The sequence below is a fragment of the Xenopus laevis genome, chromosome 2S, assembly GCF_017654675.1.
Source record: "Xenopus laevis strain J_2021 chromosome 2S, Xenopus_laevis_v10.1, whole genome shotgun sequence".
Classification (NCBI taxonomy): domain Eukaryota; kingdom Metazoa; phylum Chordata; class Amphibia; order Anura; family Pipidae; genus Xenopus; species Xenopus laevis.
Genome location: NC_054374.1, coordinates 126,658,768 through 126,677,125, shown reverse-complemented (window position 1 = coordinate 126,677,125; position 18,358 = coordinate 126,658,768). Strand labels below are relative to the sequence as shown.

The 18,358-nt window shown below is 38.0% G+C and overlaps 1 protein-coding gene across 1 annotated transcript in view; it reads right to left on the bottom strand.

Annotated features, from left to right (window-relative positions):
• Nucleotides 1-1,071: 1,071 nt before the first annotated feature.
• Nucleotides 1,072-18,358, bottom strand: part of acvr1b.S (activin A receptor type 1B S homeolog) — a 30,818-nt gene continuing 13,531 nt past the window's right edge. Inside the window, 8 exon segments of the mRNA NM_001090880.1 lie at nucleotides 1,072-2,579; nucleotides 4,673-4,803; nucleotides 6,008-6,132; nucleotides 6,216-6,372; nucleotides 7,306-7,473; nucleotides 7,713-7,943; nucleotides 8,361-8,603; nucleotides 12,908-13,147. Coding sequence (NP_001084349.1) covers nucleotides 2,454-2,579; nucleotides 4,673-4,803; nucleotides 6,008-6,132; nucleotides 6,216-6,372; nucleotides 7,306-7,473; nucleotides 7,713-7,943; nucleotides 8,361-8,603; nucleotides 12,908-13,147 — 1,421 coding nt within the window. The 3' untranslated portion in view covers nucleotides 1,072-2,453.

The window sequence follows — 18,358 nt, the reverse complement described above, 5'->3', positions numbered from 1 at the left end:
GTTCTGTTGTTAGGCTGCTGGGGGGTGAGGGAGGGGGTTACAGCAGAAAAGATTGACGGATGTTTATCAGATCACAAGCCACATGACTGGGGGCAGCTGGGAAACGGACAATATGTCTAGCCCCATGTCAGATTTCAAAATTAAATCTAAAAAAAAAAAATCTGTTTGCACTTTTGAGAAATGGATTTCAGTGCAGTTCAGTGCTGGAGCAGCAGCATTAACTGATGCATTTTGAAAAATAAATTTTTTCCCATGACAGTATCCCTTTAATTATTTTGATTATGCTCAAGCTTTAATTTCATACCTCTCAGTGAGAAGGATTCAACACTGCTGCTTCCAATCAGAACACAAACAGTATAGAAGTGCATCAAAAGGAAAAGCCTAAAAGGTCACTGAATCTGCAACGGTACAACTGGATGCCTTTATCTTAAAATAAACGGTCTACAGCAGATCAATCCGTATCCAGCAATATGCAACTGTAGTAAACTCTACAAAATATTATTTGCCCGACATTAATAAAAAAAAAAAAAAAAAAACTGCGCATTGAACTCTAAGGACAAATGCTGTACACATGGACTCAACAGCTCTACTGAAACGGATTACCCACCCCCTTACAGTCTTTTCCGTACACCCGATGAACGCACAAGGTAGCTTCAACTTAGTACGACAGTGAGCGGTGTGAGGCTGACACAAACCTCCAATATGGAAATTGGGAGTGTTATTAAAAGTTCTGCACAGAAAGCAGAAAAAATATAATCACTTTGAACACATCATGAAAACCCCTGAAGGATACACACAGAAAATGGTGTACACCTGAATAGAACAGACAATGACAGTACATTATAAAAAACATGACATGTAACTGGGATGGGGCAGAGGGAAGAAAGGGACAGATTCATTCCAGCTTTTAGAAGAAAATTCCAGGTACAAGTACAAATAGTTCCAGTGTAAATATAGCTTGGCGCATTTGGTATCTGTAGTGATTTCTATACAAACGATAGGCTGAGAGGTAATATTTATAATTATGTATGAGTGTATATATTTAGAGAGTTTTTTTAGGTTTTCATTTTCTTTTTTTACAAAGCATTATTATACTTAAAAAAGTTAAAATCCCCACAGTCCCCTAAAACGGAAAATAAAAAACAAAAACAAAAACAAAGTCTCAAAAAACACTCCAGTTAAAAGATATGGCTTCAGAGTTATTGTAGTGTAGATGCCGAACCAAAATTTCTCCCATTCAACTAAGATCCGGTATTAAAATGTGATGTGTCGCTCAAATACAAACCATGCAGCGCTTCCTGCCTATAGCTGAACCCTGAAGCAGGTGCCCAGCATAGGCTCATGCTTGAATTACTCATCCACACCTTATCATATCAATACTGCTTCCTTATCGTAGTACATCTTCGTGAAATCAGGCCAGAAGAACCTTGTCTCGTTGATGTCTGGTTAATGAGCACAAACATTAAAATCCCTGCTGTTGGCAAATGCTTGACACCTGAGATTCATTGACAAATGATGGATTTTTGCAGGTTCCCACACCTCTCTTCTAATCCTCTTGGACAGCGCAAGCTGAGGGTCTGTTATTGATAAGATTTCTATTGCCAATAGTTCTCACCAGCATGAATCTCCTGGTTTTTTTTTTTTAGGAAGCGGGTGGCGAGATGTGAAAAAAAAAAAAGAAAAAAAATCAGCGCAAAGTTGGATTTTGCAAAAACTAGGTGACAAGTGACCCTGTATGCAAAAATACATGAAGTGTCACTAAAGTGACCTAAAAGACACCTCAAAAAAGTGGAGCTTTATATTTGCGCATGCAGACAAGCTCACATGTACACGTGTGCACCTACAAAACACAGGTCAAAAAGAGCGACACACAATCTGCACATGCATGGACGCAGTCTGTGTAATCTTTCCTTTCAAGCTCCAGAGTCACTTTTTACATTGCCTGAAAGCGAGATTAAACCATCCTCAAAAGGGAAGTCTCCTTGTCTGTGACTTAAGTAAGTCCCAAGACAAACCTCAGCTTGCTTAATAAAACTCGACCTAGTTAGGTGAATGGACGTTGTCTTATGCAGTGGCCAAAAACGTGAACTTTTCAAACATACAAGCTAGATGAAGTGGGTTATGCCCTATACGAATGAGAGGGGTGCCACTGAATATTCTGTTTAAAAAGAAAAATTAGGCATTGTTGCAATCAGCTAGAGTTGATTCTGTATCTTCATGCTCTTCTGTTGAGGGTGAGGTGGATTTGGGGGGGGGGGGCGGTTTCCTGTTTCATACCCAAACCAAGAATTTACGCAGTGTGCTGTTCTCTTCCATTGAGACCCAAAAAGGCTCCACTGTTCCAACTGGCAGTTGTCTGGGAAGAAACTCTGAGGTAGGCCTCATACTTATGTACTACATCATGGCAGCTTGTATGATTTTTCCACATTTTCTCGGGGGAGTTCTTGGAGTTTTCAGATTTTCACATCTTCTTGTATACTGAGCTGTGACAGGGTTTTTTTAATGCGCAGAGCTGTCAGCCTGGCTGCACCATTGGCATACCAGCACTCCCTCATCATCTTCCCCATAACTCGGAGAGCCTGATTAAGAGATCAAAACAGTTTGTTACAAATAAAAAGCAACAACAGTCTTACCAGATTTACTGCATACCACAAGCTGAAGCTGTCTTCTACAATTTATACACCCAATAAATGCTACCTGTGCAACATACTTCATGTCATTTTAGCAACTTTATCAGCATAAATGATAAATTTTATTTCGTTTAGTCTCTGATATAATAAAGAAGGGCTCTAAATCTTAAAAATAAATTGATAGAGAATTGAGAGATTTTAGCAAAAATATTAGGCTTTTGGCTTAACAGTTCTATTTGAATGTCAGAGAGTCAGCAACCCTGAGTTTAAAGGAGATCTAACCCTTAAAAACAAATGAAATGATTTTGATGTTTTCAATGTAGTCCACTGAGCACTTTCACAATTTACATATTCTATTGTTAGTGGTTGTGGAGATGTTCATAATTTTAGACTATAGCAGGCTTTAAGCAAGTTTGAGTCTATGCACTTTATTTAAAGGAAAAGGTATAATCAATGAAAGGGTGGCCAAAATGTTAGCCCCCAACCCTGCAGTGATTATGATCACTATCGAGAGACAATATATAATTTTCTTTCTGAATATTCTCTTCAGTCTGATTCAGTTGCGCTGCGCGGTAGAGTAAAAAGCTTAAGCAAAAAGTCAGCTTTCCAGTTCCACAATACTGCTTACAAGCCCCTGGCTTGAGCCACAGAGTAAAGAGGAAGAAGATTGTGACACAATGCTCCTAGAATTAGAATCACTGGCGTATGGTTAACATATGGCATTGGGTATGCTTAAACGGATGCTGTCATAGGAAAACATGTTTTTTTCAAAACACATCAGTTAATAGTGCTGCTCCAGCAGAATTCTGCACTGAAATCCATTTCTCAAAAGAGCAAACAGATTTTTTTTATATTCAATTTTGAAATGTGACATGGGGCTAGACATATTGTTAGTTTCCCAGCCCCCAGTCATGTGACTTGTGCTCTGATAAACTTCAGTCACTCTGATATCCCCCTCCCTACACCCCTCCCCCAGCAGCCTAAAAAAAGAACAATGGGAAGGCAACCAGGCAGTAGCTCCCTAATACAAGATAACAGTTCCCTGGTAGTTCTAAAAACAACACTCAATAGTAAAAGCCAAGTCCCACGGAGACTGATTCAGTTACATTAATTAGGAGAAATAACAGCCTGCCAGAAAGTAGTTCCAACCTAAAGTGCACACACAAGTCACATGACGGACAATATGTCTAGCCCCATGTCAGATTTCCAAAATTAATATAAAAAAAATCTGTTTGCCAAGAGTGCAGAAGTCTGCTGGAGTAGGACTATTAACTGATGAGTTTTGAAAAAAATAAAAAAAAATAAAAAAATTTTTTCCCATGACAGTATCCCTTTAAAGGAGAAGGAAAGGTTAAAACTAAGTAAGCCTTATCAGAAAGGTCCATCTAAATATACCAGTAAACCCCCAAAGTAATGTTGCTCTGAGTCCCCTGTCAAAAGAAATACTGCATTTCTTTCCTTCTATTGTGTACACATGGGCTTCTGTATCAGACTTCCTGCCTTCAGCTTAAACCTCATTGCCCTGGGCAAGAGTATGCTCAGTTTGCTCCTCTCCCCCCACCCCTCCCTTCTCTACTGTAATCTGAGCCCAGAGCAGGGAGAGACTCAGACAGGAAGTGATGTCACACCACATTAATACTGCAGCTCCTATTCTAAACAAACAGAGAGTTTCTAGAGCTTTTTACTCAGGTATGGTAAAACATTCTACAGAATAAATATAGCATTCTAGCTTGCACTATTGCAGCTAATCTATTGGCAATAAAATGCCTCCGTAGCTTTCCTTCTCCTTTAACATTTGCCAACCACAGTGGTTTTACCTTTTTTTTTTTCTTTTAGAAATTCCAACATTTCGATCACATTATAGTGATCTTCCTAAGGGAAAATCACTATGCTTCTTCCACTTTTTTCCCCCAACCACCTTCACTCTAACACAATATTGGATAAAGTATTAAATATATATATAGCAATGTAATTTCTACATATAAAAGCTTTAATGTTACAAGTTAAAAATTCTAAAATGGTTCATATTTTTACACTCATACCTCATAACTTTGCCACCAATTAGGTATGTTTGGTCGCAGCTTCTGGTCACACACTACTTTTCTCATTTCTTCAATCGATGGATCTGAAGGAACAAGGTCATAAAAGGGAAGCTGATATTCCTCGTGAAAACCTAAAAAAATGAAAAAAAATTAAAAATGCTGGAGGATTTAAAACAAGACCATAATAAGCATAATCTGGTGAGACTGAGCTTGACTGGAGAACAAGTGAGAATCAGATGGGGTTGACCTAGTTTAAGATCAAGGCATCATTTACAGAGGTGATGAACTTCATGAGTGCTGTTACATACAGCACCCAATCAGCTCTGGGTGCTCTACTGCAAGTTACAAAAATAATAAAATATAAATTGCTTGCTGTGTATATCTGTATCCCTGTAGTGTAAAAGCCATGTTCGCAAATAAGCCACTTGTACAATGTCAAGCCAAGGCAATTACAGGTATGGGACCGGTTATCCAGAATGCTCGGGACCTGGGGTTTTCCGGATAATGGATCTTCCTGTAATTTGGATCTTCATGCCTTAAGTCTATTAGAAAATCATGTAAAAATTAAATAAACCATTAGGCTGCTTTTGCTTCCAATAAAGATGAATTATGTCTTAGTTTGGATCAAGTACAGGGTACTGTTATCATTACAGAGAAAAAGAAAATCATTTTTTAACATTTGGATTATTTGGATAAAACTGAGTTTATGGGAGACAGCCTCTCTGTAATTTGGAACTTTCTTGATAACAGGCTTCCGGATAACGGAAGCATGTATATAGTACCTGTACTATATAAAAGCTGAGCAGGTGGGACTTGATGGAAAGTCTGTATGTGATTGGCTCATCTTCTAGCCCACCCAAAGCATAGTCACGTATTTCTGCAAGGCCTAAGACCCTTTTGTCCTGCAGAGCAGAGTAAACTACTCTGCTCACTCTCACTATTTTTTTTTAGAAACAGTTTCATTCTTTATTTAAAAGCCATGTTAAAATTTCATTCTTAAATTATAAGGCAAATATAGCAATTCTGGGCATTTCTGCTGGCCAGGCAATGAATAGCTCTGTGGAAAGGCAACTAAATCTTTCCCCAACTGATTTTAACAACAATCACATGGCATAGTCAGGGGGCCCATAGTGTTTGGAAATTGATGCTCAGAAAAAAGGCAATTTACTGTTGTAACATTGGCCTTGAACAACAAACCTTTAAAGTTATAGAAAGTAAGTTACATGCCCAGTTTTCTACTTCTTTTATCAATACCACACACAAATCAGAGTTCCATGTGTATTTTGACAATTGTTCTTTTCTAAGCAGCTATAATGTGGTTGAAAAGGAACATACCTCCTGTACTGCACCTGCGGGCAATTTCCCAATAAACGAGACCCAGAGCGTAAATGTCAGCACATTTGAAGGAATCAAAATGTTTCATGTTTATCGTCTCATCCAAGACTTCAGGGGCCATATACCTATAACCACATAAACAATGTTGAAAGTTTAGAACAAATGAAATAATGAAAATGACATTTTAAATTTCAAGTTGTATATATACCTTTTGGTCCCGACTCTCTGGTTTGGAGCAATGTCAATAGTGTCAGTGGCAGAATCATGTCTTACAGCAAGACCCAAGTCTGCAATAGCGCACATTCCATTCTTTTTTACCAGAATATTCTTAGACTTAAGATCCCTGTGAGCAATTCCAGGCTTTCCTATAAACAGAGAGAGCGTGACATCTTTAGTGTGGTTGCTTAAGCATATATCTTTGTTTTTGGCTGTCATTATCCACAAAGACGCAGAGGAAAAAAATAAACTATGTGAAGAGGACAAACCACTAATCAAAGGAAAGATAAGACTCTTTAATATGCCACTTCATTTTATATAAACTATCTGTTGCTCAAGTATTCCTTTTTGGAGTATAGCTCTCCTTTAACTAATATTTTTACGTGTGCATGAGAGATCAGGCAAAAGTTTATATTTGAATCTATATATGTCCAAACAGTCCAAACACAACATATAAATACAGTTACTTCATAAAACATTTGCTTGCCACAGGCTGAAAGTTTCTTGTAAGGCTTGTTCTATTTGGTTTAAAAAAACGAAAAAAAGAGGACTAGGACATATAATGCAGGTAAACTTCAGACCTTTTATTATAGGTTACAATAATCTATTTACTAGTTTATAATACACTTGTAAAAAGATCTATTTACTTTAAATAAGGAATTCCCTTTCGAATTCTAGTCAATGAATTACCACCACTGTGTGTTAGAGAGTTTATTGCTAAAAGAACCAATGAAAAAGGAGTCCGGGCTTTACAATTAGTGATTTGATTGCCAGCAAAGGCCCTACTGCCACCTACAGCCTTGCTTATTGCATCATTTTGAGGATTGCAAGTAGGCCACAGTCCCCGCGCTTTGCTAGATAAAGACATCTCATTGCCATGCTGCATTCTTTTAAATGTCCCAGAATGATGTAAACATTTGTGTAAATATACCTCTTTGGTCGCCTTGTTTATTAAAAGCAGCATATGACAGTGGTAGCATATTTGTTATTTTTGTGCAGCAAAATAAGTTGCAGGAGGCTCGATACCATATATATAGAATCTATTGCTGCTAAATGTTTGTAACCATGATATCTGCTCTTACCTTGAGTGCCAACAATTTCCATATGCAAATGAGCAAGGCCACTAGCTGCAGAAAGAGCAAGCTTTATCATCCCTTCAATTGTAACTGTATATCGATTCAGATAGTCAAACAGCGATCCATGCTCATGATAGTCCGAAACAAGCCACAACTGGGTCCAGGTTCCATTGTCTGCAAATAATCATCAACAATAGTGAAGGTTGTTATACCATAATTAGAACAAATTAATTGAATTGGTGATCACATGATATAAAACATGATGAGAAGATAATATTCAGCAAGTACAACAATAATACCTTAAGTCCTTAGCAAAGCCATATTATAATTTATGGCTAGTTCAGTTATTTATATTATGGGCACTACATTGTGAATCCTATTTAAATGATATCATACATAAAAAAAAAAAATACCTTTGTTGTCTGCAGCAATAAATCCTAGGATATTTTCATGGCGCAGCATAACTGTCTGGTAGATTTCTGCTTCCCTAAACCATGAACGTTCTTCTCGGGAGGAGAAAATTTTCACTGCAACATCACCGCCTCTCCACTTCCCACGCCAAACTTCACCAAAACGACCCTTCCCGATTATCTCTTGCAAAACGATAGTTCTCGCCACAGTCCGCTGCACAAAAAGTGGTAGCCCTGCAGAGGAGAAACAGAGAAAGTGTGATCCACAAAGGCATCTTACTTCTCATAAATCACTAGGGATGTATGACTCTTGCCCTTAGAATGTAAATCAAACATGGCCAAGGCAAATGAAATATATAGAAGTAATCCCAACTTGAAATTACAGACAAGTCTCAGAAATGACTTGACACGCTGCTCATCTTTAACGACTTCAACTTATAAAGCTATTTAACCTGTGTTAGTTAGATACTGTTGGCGAAGTTTAGGCATCTGCTACTCACAAACTGGATCCATGACAAAGTTCTGAATGAGGACCAAAACGTCATAAATGACGTGATTAAATCAATAAGCTTTGCATTTGTATCTACAATGGTTTAAAATATCTTCTTTCCATGAGAAAACATAAAATGAAAAACATTAGCCAAGTTTTACCTGAGCCAGAACCAGATGTGGAAAGATCATAGACCAAGTCTGGCAGAGTTTTATCTTTTGCAAGATACATTTCACATGATGGATCCTCCAAGTCAAGTCTCTGGCGGTTGTGATAAACTCGCTGGTGACAGTGAAACAAGACAACGACGATAAGGATGACACAAAGGAGAAATACTGGGATTGCAATAACAGCTACAAGCTCCACCGGACCCCAGCCTGACGGAGAGTCAACTGTAATTTGTCCTAAAAGAAAAAACAGACATACTTCAGTTGAAATGAATGGCACAGTCACTATTTCCCAAATTCCTTTGTGTTGTTTAATAATGTTATATATTTCCAAGACAAAAATATATATGCCCAGATGAAATACACAAAGACAAGATTTGTATCTCCCCTATACAGTAAGGGGCCGATTCACTAAGCTCGAGTGAAGGATTCGAATGAAAAATACTTCGAATTTCGAAGTATTTTTTGGGTACTTCGACCTTCGACTACGACCTTCGACTTCGATTCGAACGAAAAATCGTTCGACTATTCGACCATTCGATAGTCGAAGTACTTTCCCTTTAAAAAAAACTTCGACCCCCAACTTCAGCAGATAAAACCTACCGAAGTCAATGTTAGCCTATGGGGAAGGTCCCCATAGGTTTGCTAACCTTTTTTTGATCGAAGGATTTTCCTTCGATCGTTGGATTAAAATCCTTCGAATCGTTCGATTCGAAGGATTTAATCGTTCGATCGAACGAAAAATCCTTCGATCGATCGAACGAACGTTTAGCGCTAAATCCTTCGACTTCGATATTCGAAGTCGAAGGATTTCAATTCGAGGGTCGAATTTCGAAGTATTTTTAACTTCGAAATTCGACCCTTAGTGAATCTGCCCCTTAGAAATGAAAGAGAGAAAGAATGGGGGTTACTGTCTAATGATTAATGCTGTTAATGGTATAGCAGATATGAGCATCATTTTATGACTTAAAGTGGACCTGTCATCCAGACATAAAAAGATGTATAGTAAAAGTCCTTTCCAATTAGACATGAAACCCAAATTCTTTTTTCCATTAAAACATCCATATTTGTTATAAATGCATTTAAAGATTTCAACTGTCAATAATATATTACCTGCCCCTTCTCTATACCTTAGGCATAGAGGCGGGGCAAGCAATTACTTTCACTTTCTGTTCTGTATCTCCTACATGTTGCTGCACTCCCCACATTCCCCCTCCCCGTTCACAGTCTATAATTGTGTAGCCAATGCAAAGGTATGGGCATCACGTCCCCCGTTCTGGTGCACAAACAAGATTTTGAGGTGTTACATTGCTTGTCTTAATAACAGTGTCCACAAAATGGCTGCTGCCGGCTTGCTGTGATGGTGAATTCCAAGACTGATTGCAACCAAGATTAATTTATATAGTGTAAGTAAAGTTAATTTTGCTTAACAAACACAATAGATAAGTATTTGGAATTATTTCTTGGGGTGACAGGTCCCCTTTAAGGAGTGCTGTCGGTCTTCTTCCAGTAGGCAAACTTATTTCAGGGCCACCTGCAATAAAGTCACAAAAAGTCTATCAAATGGGCTGGGGCCACAGCCACTCACTGTTGGACAACGGTGGACTAGAATATAGCACAGACATTCTTCTGAGGATTTACTTTATGAGGCTACCTAGTTATAACTTCAAATACTCTATAATTTAGGTGAAACTCCTCAAGCAACTTTGATATGTTAGACATTGCTAACACCACTTATCAATCTATTTACTTTATAAGAGGGTGAGGGCCTTTCCAATGAAACAAAAAGGTCTTTTTAACATAGAACAGTAGCTACAATAGTAAAAACCTATCCATTTTATTTTGAAATGTTTTATGATATATATATATGACAAGGGTAAAACCTTGATTTGCTCTTATTCCATAAAGGCAACATTTATCTGGGCAGTATTAAAGCATAAAACAAAAATAACACACAAGTTTGCAGATTTTAAGAAATTAACAGATCTGATACCACTTTATTCTGGGTCTCTTGCAAAGCTCCGTGAGATGCTCCATTATTGAAATTTATAAAGCTGTGGCTTGAGGGATGCATGTTGGTTTAATTAGAATAATATATACTGCACAGTATCTCAGTTTAATTTAATGTGATTTTCCATGGAAGCATAACAGCATTCTGACGAGGTGAATATATAAACTACACTGGTAATGTTTTTGCACCGCTAGTTCAGGAAATAAAACTAAACAGGATTCTTCACTCATATTTGCCATTTTTCAAAAACTTTTTAGAACTTATGTTCCTAGTATGAACATCATACTTGTTACAGATAATTTAGCTAGGGTCTTGTTATATTTAGAATATATTTTTATATTAGTATATATTATAGGTTATGCTTGGAAGCACCTGAAATCCCTGGACCTGAATTTCCAAAACAAGACCGGCTGTATGCACTTAACCCTGTACTCTCCAATAACTATGCTAGAGAGAAAGAGAAGAGGAAACCCGACAGCACTTTTTTTTTTAAATCAGAGGAAACCTACCAAAGGGTGAGCCTAGCATCAGTCAGAGTGGCTGGTCCAAAAAAAAAAAAAAAAAAAAAAGATAGCTACAAAGAAGGCTTCATGTCAGTAACCAACCTGTTTTCTGCAGTATTAGGCACAACCCACAACATGAAAAAAGGTGACAAGTGTTATTCATGAGGGGTGTCCAGTGAATTAAATCCAGGGTCATGAACCACATTCAAATGTAAAAGTAAAAATTTAAAAGTTGGAGTGCAACATAATCATGCAAAACGTTCTTGGGGTGCCAAATATGGCCTGCGATGGACTAATGGTAGCCCCTATGTGGACTGACAGCCTACTTTGAGATCACTAGGAGCAACATCCAATGGGTTGGTGAACAACATGTAGCTTGCGAGCCACTGGTTGGGGGGGGGATCACTGATTTAATAATTAACCTTGGACCCATGTCATAGCACAACATGGTGAAAAATACACTGGCCTGGCTGGTACTATTATACGGAGCACTGCACCACAATGTTCAGCCATTTCTAGGAAAACTTTGGAAGTCCCAGACCACTCGCTTGTACTATAGCGAACACTGTCAGTACTTTTACTTTACTGAGCATATGCGTGGTCTGGGAAAGCCAAATGATTCCTGGTAAATGGCAGAAATTGTTGGTGCAGTACTGAATGGAATACCCAGGGCTAGTGAATTCCTCCCGTTTTTCACGGGACAGTACCGATTTGGACAGCTCAACCCACATCTCCTGCACTGAACAGCCAGAAAAAGATACAAAGTTTCATACTTAATTGGCTTTTGGCAGAGAGTACAGAATAGATACTTAAGATAATTTTGTAACAATTTAAGACAAGCAGGTCTCTTGTGGAAACTTGCCGCTTATAGGGCAATTCACCTTCATTAACAAAAGTGTAATAACCACAAACACAGAAATGTGTTCAAACTTTCAGTAAAATGGACATGGTAATTAGGGGGTGTGGCCACAAAATGGGCATGGTCAAAAAAAAAAAATTAGCGCAGCAAATCATTTTGTCCTTCTTTCTATTACCAAAATGTTGGGAGGTCTGCTGGTGCCTTTTCAGCAATGAGGATCACTGGTCCATGAATCAAAAGCAACATATATGCCTAAAAATTGGCACCTTTTACTTTATAACACTCTCCTTGTCCTTTAAATTTTATTTGTATAATATAAATAGCATGGACATGCAGCTATTATTCAACTTCAGTTCTAAGCAAGGAAACAATAAAACACAATTTACGTGGATTTGCCCCTAGGAAAAAAAGTCAGATTATAACGAGATGCATTTCTGAACTTAATAAATAATAATAAACCCGAGTTCTGAATGTTAAACTAAAGTGGGGGCAACACGACCTTAACAGCCTTTACTGTCAAAAATTAAAATAGCAAAATAAGTTGCCTGGACTAGAAATCAACAAAAGTACAACTGCTCATTAATGACATTCTTTCAACGGAACATATTTTCTCAAAGTGTCACAATATACAGTGTAGAAGATATATGCATTAGTTTAATTCAAGCTATTGGGTGTTGAATCACGGAATACATCATGAATCTCAGGTGAAGGAAAGCATGAACAAAGGAGGGAATGGAAGAAAATCTCAGGCATATGAATAGTTGATTAAAATAGCCCTTAAGACAAAATGATGCATGCAAACAGTGGTGGTCGTGATATCTTGCCTTACAAATTCCTACAGATCTGTTCTTCTGCAGTCTATTTTGAGCCAAAAAAATGTAATGTAGAGCTGTAGAAATATAGTACTTTGGGTAGGATAACCATAAGTAACTAAAGCTGGAACTCAAAACGGCATCATATTTTTGTGTTACTGGTCTTTAAACATAAAGCAGCTAAAATATAATTATTGTACATATACCTTACTGTCAAATATCTTTCAAGGCTTAGTGTACATTACACCAATATTTTTATTTTAAATACTGCCAAAGTGATTAGAACTTTCAAAGTGACTTTCCCAAGCCCAGTTTAAGTCATCCGTTTTATGTAAAAGACATCTGATATGACTTACCAGTTGGCACTCCTACGTCGATTTTGTTGCAGTAATCTGTGTAACAGCAGTGGGTGTTGCGGATATCTTCTGAGCTAAGACAATAAAATGGTTTTCCAGGAGGTACCAGATAATCATGGCTAATGCAGGCTCGCAAATGATATTCTTTTCCATCGACATTGGAGATAGAGACCATACAGGCACCGTCCGTAACACACGTATAGTTTGACTGAACGCAGTTAGAGCACATACATGTAAGCTCTGAAAGAAAAACAGACAAGGGAATAATAATTGAAGTCTGCATATTAGAATGTGTAAAATGTCTCCCTGTAAATATCTCCCTAACTGTAAATGATCTCCAAATGGTACTCATCACTTATAGGGAAGAATTTCCAAGGAGTGGTAACATTTACAAATAGCCTTAAAGCTTATAACAACTAAGAAACAAAAATCAATTAGATGGCACGTGTTTGAAAGCAACAATATGTAGCTACAAGTTACTAGATCACCTTTTCCATTACCCTCATGTACCAGAATTAAGTAGTAGGAGGCAGTTAAAAGGTTAAGTGGCCTCTTAATGAAAAAAAACCCCAAAAACATAAAAGGAATACATATTGACTGCTTTAATTTGCAATTGTGTTTAGCAATAACTTCAAATTAATTGGAAATGTTTAATGACTGTATATGGAAAGTTGCTTAGGATAATTATTAATAATGTTAATTTTGTCTATTCAAAAACCACAGTTTAGAGGACCCCATTAACGTCTGTACCTTTATAAAATGAAAGAACTGGTCAAAGAACAAATATTTAAGCAAGGTACTTTATATATTACATTTCTACAGAACCATATAGTTCATATATACGGCCGTCTAGTTTGGTGTGAATTTTACTCATTAAAGGAACAGTAACACCAAAATATGACATTTTTTAAAGTAATTCATTTATAATGTACTTTTGCTCTGTGATGGCAAGTTTTATGTTTTCTTCAGAAAGGCTACTATAGCTTATACAATTAATACGATCTGTAGAATACAATGGGAACATTTCTGTTATCTACTATGTTACCTGTGCTAGAGTCCTGCGTGGAACCAATTTGTTAAACCTGACCAGCATACTTACCCGCTTGGACCCACTACCTGGCCCGCTGACCATCAAGAAACAGGAAGTGCTGTCATTGTTAGCCCGGAAGTGACATCATTAGAAGTTGGCGTGATCAGAAAAAAAGGAGTAAAACTCGATATTGAGAAGACCCGTGACCCGAACCTCCACCCGCAAACCTGGAGAACCACAGACCCATGTCTAAACCCGCTTCCGAAACTTCTACCTGCAACCCACAGGGCATCGCAGGTTTTTGTGGCCATAGACACACAGATCCTATCGTACGGCCAAACAATCAGATTACACCCGACATAGCCATGTTTGTTGATGGCATATCGGGGAAAGATCAACTCGTTTGGCGATGTTGCCAAACGAGTGGATCTTTGCATCTATGGCCACCTTTACCCGCGTGTACCTGACCCGCTGCAGGACTCTAACCTGTGCCTTTCTCCTTTTTTCAAACTGAATGGCTGCACAGTAGTCGGTTTATATAAACTAGTGTCGAGTTTTTGAAGAAAACTGTTTACCAGTGCAGCGCAATAGTACATCAAATATTAGTTTAAAACATTCATTTTTGGGTGTTACTGTTCAAGTTTTTAAAAGACCAATTAATAATAAAGTGTGATAATGCAGTAACATCAGGGGACCAAAGAAGGGTACTAGGGAACATGTTTGTTAATATAATCTGGCATAATGGAAATACTGCTATATTGATATAACATGCTGATTAATTTACGTCATTCATATGGCTGGTGGTTCATGTATAATAGCAATAGCTGTACTAGTTTATATTGCTGCAGGCCTAACAGACATACTTGCCAAAGAAAACATGTACTTCTGGAGAGGAGTATTAACAGTTGCACAATTCACATAGTTACAGAAAGTGTGATGGTGGTGGGTAAGGCCCAATAGATAGGATAAGGTAAGAACAGGAGCAAAGTTAATTGCTGTATTAGTAACCCATAGCAACAGATCAGAAGGTAGTATTTTTCAGTAAGCGATTTAAAAGCAAATATCTGGTCAGTTGCTCTTTAATGAACTTACTATTACAATACCCCAAGTGTCTCTGTGGCATATTCACAGTGCAGGTACAGAATCTACTATCTGGAACTTAACAATGCAAGTTAAGGGGCGTCTGCCCAGGGCCCACTGCTTTTGGGGGCCCACTGTGCCAAAAAATAGAGGGGACGGGGCAAGATGCAGGGAGGGGACACAGGGAGGAAGGAAGATGGAGGGAGGAAGACAGAAGGAGGGGATACAGGGAGGGAGGAGACACACACAGGGAGGAAGATGGAGGGAGTAAAAAACGGGGAGGATGGGCCCACTAATTGACTCTTTGCCCAGGGCCCACCAAGGCCCATTTACAAACAAATTATGATTTTTTTTCCCATGAATCTGGAAGAATTTGTGATTTCCCTATATTTCTAAAAATTCGAGATTAACCACAAAAACCTCTAAGGCAAAACATTGACAAATAAAAGTTATCGAGTTACTATAAAGGTCAATGGGAGCTGCACCTCTTTGAATCAATTTGGGACTTTGAGGTTTTCGGATATTTTCTTCGCTAGAAATTGCCCAGAAAACTCAATTTTTTCCATGCTTTAGTATTTTTTAATGCATCGTTCAGTGTTCTCATAACGAATTGTGTCTGGCTACAAGTTGTACAAGTTAATATCCTCAAAAGACAAACATTTGGCAAATGCATCTCCTATCTTATTTACCATCATTCAGTGACAGCTGCAAGAGACATAAGGCGTTGCAAAGCCATGACAATAACACTGCCTCCGTTTTCCTACAGAAATTTTCCTTTAGGGATAACAACAACCCTTTAACATTTTTTAATAATACTTATTTAAGTTAGTCTATAGCTAGATGAACAATATATATGGGGAAAAGTAAAACTTTACCATAAAAGATTGTAAAAAAGCCTGTAACGCTGCATCTATGGGGGAAGAGCTTAAAACAAAATTAAATTTATTATTCTCTTGGGACACTTACCAAAATTCTATAAGCCTCCCAGAGCAGCATGGGAAACAGCTGTCAGGTTTGACCGGTCGAATGTTTCTATGTACATTCAATACTATTCAGCGCAGTGCAGATGGATGGTCAATTTGTGTCTGCCGCTATTTTCTACCAGTTGTATAAAATTACTGGTGTACCAGTGGCCTAAGCTATACTAAAGCAGCCACTTAGGGGTCATTTACCAACACTGGGCAAATTTGCCTGTGGGCAGTAACCCATGGAAACAAATCAAATTGTTGCATTTGTTGTTCTACCTGCAGCTGGTAGAAAAGTCATTAACCGATTGGTTGCTATTGGGCTACTGCCCCGGGACAAATAAAGCCCAGTGTTGATAAAAATGGCCCACTTATCTTGGGCAAGCTGACCACAGGTTCCTTTTCTCCTCCCACGGGGCCCATTTGTGTTTGTGAGAGAGAAGTAAAGGTAGATAAGCAGGAATAACATAATCAACACTAAAAGGCAGATTTGTTAAGGGTCAAAGTGAAAAAAAATGATTTTGTTTTTGGTCAAAACTCTCAAATTCGAATTGTGAATTATCCAAACTCGATTTGAGTTTAAATTCGAATTCAAATGTCGAGATTTATCATACTCTGGCCCTTTAAGAACTCAAATTTGACTATTCGCCACCTAAAACCTGCCAAATTACTGTATAAGTCAATAGGAGAGGTCCAGGGACATTGTAATCGACATTCGACTCTTGATAAATGTGCCTCAGACTCCAGGACATAGGAAAGTCTAAGCTCTAATCTGACAAAAATAGTGCTTGATATTGTTCAAATCTGAAATGACAGTGTACCTTCCATAGACTTTTTCAGTAAAGCAGAAATAATATTTAAATTTTTCACACTCTCGTGTTTCAAAGGAGCAGCTCAATAAAGGGGGTCCCCAGGGTCTCTAAACTGTTGACTTGATCTGTTCCAATCCACCCTGTATGACAGGCATTGGATCAGCAGGTCAGTGCACACATGGAGCAGAACTGTGTGCCGAAATTCAGCTCCAAGACGGGGTGGGTGGAAATGGATCGGCCAAGGAATAATGAATGTTACAATGCTTAAATGATACTTTAGTTGATAAGAATTATAAAGTCAATTTATACAATTGTTTGACATCAGTGATGCAATTGAGAAATGCATCAAGTAAAGTAAAATCTTTCCAGTGATGGTAATAGAGAAAACAACAGTGTTAAAAGTCTTTTCCTTCACTTAACCAAGCAAGAATATTTTTTAGAAATACTTATTCTAAAGAAAAGGCCACACTTTTCTTGCCCAAGCAGAAGCCCAGGTGTGAACAGAAGAGCTTTGTCTTTCTTGCCTATATTTTCCAGCCACAATTTCCTTCAGATCTGAATGCAGACCACAAAGGAGAATAAAAGTAAAATATATTAGAACCACCACACAGCTGACTATATAGTTGTCTCTTCTGTTACTGAAAACAAAATCACTGAACATTGTAAACCCTCTACAATTCTAGTTTTTTTGGACAATTCCTAGCAAAAAAAGACCCCGAAAACCTATAAGGGTAAGTCAACACTGGGCGTTTTGGGGAGATTTGGTCACCTAGTGACTAATTGCCTCGTCTTTGCGGCGACCAATCTTCCCAAACGCCTTCCCTGACTCTGCGCCGGCTTAAAATGAAAAACCGCCGGCACTAATCACAGAAAACTTCGGGCGACTTCGGAAAACGAATCAGCGCGTGCGATTAGAGTCAGAAAAAGTCAGAAAGTGGTCCAATAAGATTGGCGCAGTTCCCATTGACTTCTATAGCACCTCAACAACTTTTACTTGGCAAAGGCTTTTGTGGTTTTTTCACTAAATAAACAACAACATTTTTAGATCTTTTTAGAAATATAGGAAAACCACAACATTTTCCAGAGTTATAGAAAAAAAATTGATTGTTCGTAATTGGGACATGTGTAATAAATGTATATTGTATAACACTACTTTTATTTCCTACTGATGCGCCCCTCATGGCGTTGGGCTGGAGAGTGATGCCTGCCATTTTTCTTCAGCTTCTAGGAATTTCTTTCATAGTCTTATGGTGGCCACATGCACTTCCAGACTTAAAACATTTGCTAAAAACATTTGTAAAATAGAAAAAATCATCACCACCCTGTAATTTTAGTATCCATTGGCATTTAAAAGGGTAGTTGAACATTTAAGTTCCATCTTAGCATATTATAAAATGCCCTATTTGTAGCAACCTTTCAGTTGGTCTTTGTATTACAATTATAGTTTTGGAATTATTTAATTTCTCTTCTGCCTCTTCCCAGTTTCGGTGGTCAACGACCTTGGCAGTCAAAAATGCTATTACTCTGTGAAGATGCTGTTGCATCATTTTGCCCCTAGGGCAAA